Raw genomic sequence first — 6,276 nt, 5'->3', positions numbered from 1 at the left:
CACCCTTATTCAGCATTTTGATATATACATACATATGTAGTAGTGCGAGTGCGGAGTAGTGATATTATCCGTCCTAAAAACATTCATATTATATTCACGGATATATAACAGATTTTCATCCAAAACCAACCGTCGGCAGGTTATAACAAAGCCATAAAAAGCTTTTCATACTCATGAAAAAAACAAAAAAAAATCATAATTTTAATTGCAAGTAAACAGTAAAACGCATATCATTCTATATTATTTCATATTCATATGTGCATCAATACACAAAAACCACGTAAATATCCCACCAACTTCAAAATAAAAGCGGTCTCCCATGACCAACAAAAACAATCAAGTAACTATCTTTATGAACTGTAGGGTATATTAGTAAATCTGTATGTAATCTATTACAATCGGACACTGCATTACCAATTTTATGAACTGACAGTTATGTGCCCTCTCTCATTCTTTCTTTCCTACGTCAACACATGAATTTGTGAATTTTGTTTGCGTCGCATTGCAGAATTTCTAATAGCTCACATTAAATAAAACATTCTAACAACAAAATGTCACATATGGTTAAAATGGAGAATGGACAAAGTCAAACCATCCAAGAGATGTTGGGTTGCATTGAACGGTAATCTAATAGTTAAATATGTGCGGGTGGAGAATTCGTACATAACCTTAAACGAATATTTATGGTGGCTTTACTTTTTAAATAGGTATAACCCGGATCATCTGAAAACATTGGAGGCTTATGTGGAGGATCAAGCTAAAAATAACACCTACGACCTAGAAGCTAATCTGGCAGTGCTGAAGCTTTACCAATTCAATCCTCACATGCTAAACTTCGATATTACATACACAATACTACTTAAGTGTTTGACAAATCTGCCTCATACAGATTTTGTAATGGCTAAGTGCTTGCTACTTCCTCAACAAATGAAAGATGGAAATGTGCAAACCATAATTGATTTAGCAGATATATTAGAGCGTACTGACTTTACACTCTTTTGGCAACGTGCGGAAGTAAATCGCGCCATGTTTCGTCACATAGCTGGCTTCCACGATTCCATACGTAAATTTGTATGTCACGTTATAGGCATTACCTTCCAAACAATCAGAAAAGATTTATTGAAGGAACTTTTGGGCAGTATTGAGGGTAAATAAAACTGATATAAGTTACTTGTTTTTGATTTACACAAAATTGATTAAATTTGCAGATTCCACACTAGAACAATGGATAAAGAAGTACGGTTGGAAACATCAGGGCAATCTGATCGTCATTGCTGTCCAAGATGAGAAAATTAAGACGAAAAATATCACTGAAAAAATTGAATTCGATAATTTAGGTGGTTTGATGGCTCAGTGTTTGTAATTGAAACTAAGAAATTTTGCGAACTAAATAAAAAGTTTTACACGAGATAAACTAAATCTTAACAAAGCTTAATGTGTTAATGTGTACCGAAGAACGGTATTCTAAAAATGAAATATGTATATCTCAATATCATACCCTAATATAAATATTAAAAGTTAATAAAATATTGCATACAGGAGACAAAAACAACAACAACAAGTAAAGCGTTGCCACAACAATCGGTCGTACGTTATCGAAACGAACCGGATTTATATCCGGCTACGGACTGTAACTCCAGCACCACTCATGGGGAATTTTTATGCTGCTACAACTACAACAACATTTGCCGTGTGCTGAAAAACTATTGAATTTTTCCTTCTATCTATCTTTAGCGGTCGCCGAAACCGGATTTAAAAACCTCTCGGCAGACACTGGCAAACCTCCGAATGCATTTTTGCCATGAAATATCTCCTTTTAAAAAACTATTTGCAGTTCAGAAGCCCCTCCATTTGAGAAAAAACATCAAAACGCACAGCACCAAGAGGAGGAGGACTTCGTTCAAACACCAAAGGGTGTAAGCCCTAATATATATTTGCCTTCAAACTTCTTACAAAACAACCGAAATTAACACCGCTATTATTTTTTATTATTATTAATTAGCGCCGCTATGAACAGTTTGGTGTCCGCGAGTAGTTGTTTAAAATCTGAATGTTTCCATAAATTCTTTCAAAGTGATCTTTGAGTCTAAACTGCTATATATTTCTTTCTCTACTTAAAAAAATAATTTCAAGTTGAGATGAACTCTTTATTTAAATATATATATAATTGGCGAGTACACCCTTTCAGGGTGTTTGGCCGAGCAGAAATACACTTGGAGGTTTGCCATTGCTTGCCGGGGGGGCGACCGCTATTAGAAAAAAGAGGTCTGTAAAGTCGGTTTACTGATGATAGTTTAACGTGACAACGTCATAAGAAAATACTGATGGAATGATTGCATTTTTCTAAAGAAAATTTAAATTTTATTTGTTTGATAGATATTTTGTATGGATATAGAGGAGGAGGTAAATGGAATCGTAATGGAATTGATCAAGTTACATTTACACAAACGTGAACAATTACGAAACATTGATCAAATTCACGAAATATATGTTCAATTTCGATTGTGCATCAGACCTTAATAAGTCAACAACACTAAGAGGCAACATCATCGATTTGCCTTTTTTAAGACACATTACACTCGAAACACCCCCTTTCATTTCCTATCATCTCCTATTCTCAACAGGGAAATGGTTCATTACCATGCACATAGGAAGAAGGCATATGCAAATACAAATATGTGAATTTATAAACAAATGCGCATATACATACATATATATGCTCACTCAAGTAGGAGAGAGCCAGATGTCTAACGTTGCCGAATGCGGGGGCCGATTGTGCTCTTTGTCGTTCATTACGCGCTTTCGCTTGCAGTTCAAGCAAGGTAACGGCGATTGAGCAAGATAACGACGAATGAGCAAGATAACGACACATTTTTTCGTGCGTGCAGCCGGCTAAATCGAATTATAAGACGTTATCACGTCAAAAACTTGTTATTTACTTTCATCTTTCTACGTTCTCTCTGAATTCCGAATGCTAGTCACGCACCAATCGATTTGGCTTTAAATACAAAGTCATTTTAAATATGAGCGGCAAAATGTTCCTCATCCGGTCATTCACACTTCCCACGAAGAGAATGAAAATAACACCATCATTACTTCCTGTTTCTTCCACTGAAGCATAGGGCCTCATGAAAATAACATCTCAACACAAATCGATGTCAAAAAATTTATAATTTATTATGAAAATATATGTATATAAGTCACCTAAATAATTGCAAGTTTAGAAGATGCCGTACAAAATTAAATTATTAAATTATAATAATAGTTCGAAGCTCATAAGTCTGCAGCTACGAAGTTCTGAAGTTCTAACATGCTTATAAAGTAAACTACATTTGAACACTTAATATATTATATATTAACATATTGAAAATATCTCCCTGATTCATCCAAGAGCCGGTTGCAGATATCTGACCGAAGTCGTCTTTAGGCGATGAATTATATGTTACTGGAGCACATTTCCGAAGTGATATGAAAAATCCAGCAAGAAAAGCATTGGTGTACTGCTTAGGAAGTTAGGATTGCTTCTTGAACTTTTTAAGAATAGGAAATATTTTGTCGAAAGCTTCGTAGATTTCCTGGCGAACCTTCGCACCCGTCAGCACCACTTTGCCAGACACAAATATCAGAAGAACAATACGAGGACGCACCATTCGATAAATAAGACCAGGAAATAGCTCAGGTTCATACGAGCTGAAATTGCAATGTGTAAGTACCAGACCTTCTAGGCGTATTGGGAATTTCACATCGCATGATCCAACCATATTTTGGATTTTAAAATCACGGAATTTCGCCTAAAATGTAAAACAAACACATTTATTTGGTCTATATGCATTTATATGTGTATAGATTCCAAACATAGGCTTATTTAAATACCTGAAATCCCAATTTTTGAATAATACGCGCATATTTTCGAGCCGCCAACCGAGAATCATCTTCACTTTTTGCGCCGGTACACACCATTTTGCCAGAGGAGAAAATCAATGCTGTAGTTCGGGGCTCTCGAATTCGCATAATTACAGCAGCAAAGCGCTTTGGATTATACTCAGCATTACGCGCATGGAGCGCTATTTTTTTCAAATCTAATTTACAACATAAGTTTACTGTTGAAACTATGTTCCTAAATGGCCGAAAATTATTTTCAGTTTTATAAATGTGCTCGCTTTCTTAAAAACTTACTGCAGTTGTGGTACAATACCAGGATCAGCCGAACCTGGCGTCATTGGCGTCATAGGTGTTGCAGGACCCATCGTTTGATGAATATTACTAAGGTTGTCGGCGCGTTCACTCATCGGCACCATCGGTGACATTAAGCTTTGCTGGAAAACTCATCAATTGAATGAATGAACTCTACTTCGGAGAAGTTTGTTACCTACCGGCGTTTGTGGTTGCATTAGACTTTGTGGCGCACTACCATTTGTCATTGATGTGCTGGAACTTTGGTATGATTGCATTTGCTTATGCGCTGTCAGCAAAATCTGAGGCGAACTTCCACTCATATTAGAATTATTTACTGTTCCGGCCGATGAAGTGCCGCTATTCAGCAGCGAAGGCATTCCCATATGATTTAGGTCATGTGTATCCGCAGCAGGGTGATAAACAGGATTAGGCACTATCTGTTGATCTGCATCCATTTGATGGAGTGGAGTTGCTCCGATGCTCGGAATAGAGAAACCGGGACTCAACATTTGCTCCATTTTCCTATAGTAATGCGTACACTTTAAATCAGTATTTTTTTATTTTATCGCGTTTATAAATAGGCGCATTTAATAAAATCGTTCAAAGAAAGAAAGATAATAACTTCTAAAGAACAACACACAATTTCTGCCATAACCGAATAGCGACGTTCCTACGCGTTGTTTTTTATGCCACAAACAGACTGATTCGAATGCAAAAATAAATAAAGATACTATAATAGTTGTGTTCGCGTGCACGACATAGATAATAAGATGTGAAACTCTTTCATTTTGAGAGAGAGCGCGCCCATGAGGACGTTTCAAAACTTGGCAGCACTCACGCATTATGGGATTTTGAGCAGCTGATAGGCGAAATGGCAGGCTGCCAGAAGAAACGTGCCAAAAATAACTGACGAAAACAGTTCCTTTTTGCTTAATGGAGAAATGACGCGTTGAAATGTTTATAACTATTTGTCTTAAAATTAATTCAACTGAAATGTAATAATTGAAGTGAGTTTGTAGAATCCAAAGCTCGTTATATCCTTTTCGACTTCTACTTTTAATTAGTCTCATGTACATTATGTAATTTTATTGAAAACTGTGTGTTGGTTTATGTAAATTAGTATATACGTAAATATTCTATGGTTGAAAAAAGTAGGTAAGGGAATTGAATTTTAGTTTGAGATATTTTACAAAAATTAAAGGTAATCTGCTTTAACTTATTCTGTTCGTTGTTTGAGATTTTTTTTTTATTACCCACTTCCTGTGTTATATTAAAAACTCGCAATATGTCATGTTTTTAATTATAACTTATGTTTTTCGCGTTCATTACTTTATTATTATTAAATTACTTTTGTATTTCAGTTTTAAATAATTTCATTTACATATAAATTTTTAAATTTTTTGCTTATTTATGTACATATTTCATACGGATTGTGCCTTATATCACTTGAGGTGTTTACGAGTGATATAAGGCTATTGGGCAACCGCACACTAAATACAAACCTCAATGGTGAGGAAAACTAAAAATTCCCAATTTTTGTTTAAAACATACCCAATTTATGTTTCTACCGGTGTGGCAATATTGGCAAGTGTTATAAAAAATGCACATTTTTTAGTGCTCTCACGAGAAAAAGAGTTTCCCATCTAGCAGAGAATGTGAATGGAATGAGAAGGAGCGAATGTTAAATGAGCTTTTTTCGAGTACTAATTTGTAGATTCATACCAGAGAATGTTAATGGAAAAAATCTGAATTTTTCTACTAGCGTGGTAAATATCTGCCTTAAAAAATCCCTTAGTATGAATCTACAAATTAGTACTCGAAAAAACCTCCTCTAACATTTGCTCCTTCTCATTCCATTAACATTCTCTGGTACAATCTATGATAATTTAGTACATTTTGTCTCGATACTCGTATAGTATTTACAATTTTCACTGTAGTGAAGGTTATTATTAAAAATATATTTAACCACATTCAGTAAACTAAATATTGAAATAACAGGGCACATTTTTTGCTTCAATTCGTAACTTGTGAAAGAGGGGTAGGCGAGGATAAGGGAAACGTTGTGTGTAAATTACTAATATATTACATACTCATAAATAC

The 6,276-nt window shown here is 35.1% G+C and overlaps 2 protein-coding genes across 2 annotated transcripts; one reads left to right on the top strand and one right to left on the bottom strand.

The window, feature by feature from the left end:
* The first annotated feature begins 459 nt into the window (after positions 1-459).
* On the top strand, positions 460-1,419 carry LOC129247469 (eukaryotic translation initiation factor 3 subunit K). The gene is made up of 3 exons (XM_054886601.1): positions 460-622; positions 708-1,147; positions 1,209-1,419. The coding sequence occupies exons 1-3, from the start codon at positions 552-554 to the stop codon at positions 1,361-1,363; spliced, it is 666 nt and encodes a 221-aa protein (XP_054742576.1). The 5' UTR covers positions 460-551; the 3' UTR covers positions 1,364-1,419.
* Positions 1,420-3,152: 1,733 nt separating this feature from the next.
* LOC129248667 (TATA-box-binding protein) lies at positions 3,153-4,861 on the bottom strand. Its single transcript, XM_054888298.1, has 4 exons — positions 4,374-4,861; positions 4,177-4,316; positions 3,874-4,117; positions 3,153-3,791 (listed from the first exon to the last, which is right to left on the bottom strand). The coding sequence occupies exons 1-4, from the start codon at positions 4,692-4,694 to the stop codon at positions 3,513-3,515; spliced, it is 984 nt and encodes a 327-aa protein (XP_054744273.1). The 5' UTR covers positions 4,695-4,861; the 3' UTR covers positions 3,153-3,512.
* Positions 4,862-6,276: the final 1,415 nt, after the last annotated feature.

The sequence above is a fragment of the Anastrepha obliqua genome, chromosome 5, assembly GCF_027943255.1.
Source record: "Anastrepha obliqua isolate idAnaObli1 chromosome 5, idAnaObli1_1.0, whole genome shotgun sequence".
NCBI classification, from domain to species: domain Eukaryota; kingdom Metazoa; phylum Arthropoda; class Insecta; order Diptera; family Tephritidae; genus Anastrepha; species Anastrepha obliqua.
Note: the sequence above shows the minus strand (reverse complement) of the source record. Positions and strands in the feature narration are given on the sequence as shown.

Coding starts and splice junctions, on each gene's coding strand:
- LOC129248667 (XM_054888298.1), bottom strand. CDS start 4,694: ATGGAGCAAATGTTGAGTCCCGGTTTCTCTATTCCGAGCATCGGAGCA. Junction 4,317..4,373: donor TAATGCAACCACAAACGCCG/GTAGGTAACAAA, acceptor TGAGTTTTCCAG/CAAAGCTTAATGTCACCGAT. Junction 3,792..3,873: donor TTCAAAAATTGGGATTTCAG/GTATTTAAATAA, acceptor TTTACATTTTAG/GCGAAATTCCGTGATTTTAA.
- LOC129247469 (XM_054886601.1), top strand. CDS start 552: ATGTCACATATGGTTAAAATGGAGAATGGACAAAGTCAAACCATCCAA. Junction 623..707: donor ATGTTGGGTTGCATTGAACG/GTAATCTAATAG, acceptor CTTTTTAAATAG/GTATAACCCGGATCATCTGA. Junction 1,148..1,208: donor ACTTTTGGGCAGTATTGAGG/GTAAATAAAACT, acceptor TTAAATTTGCAG/ATTCCACACTAGAACAATGG.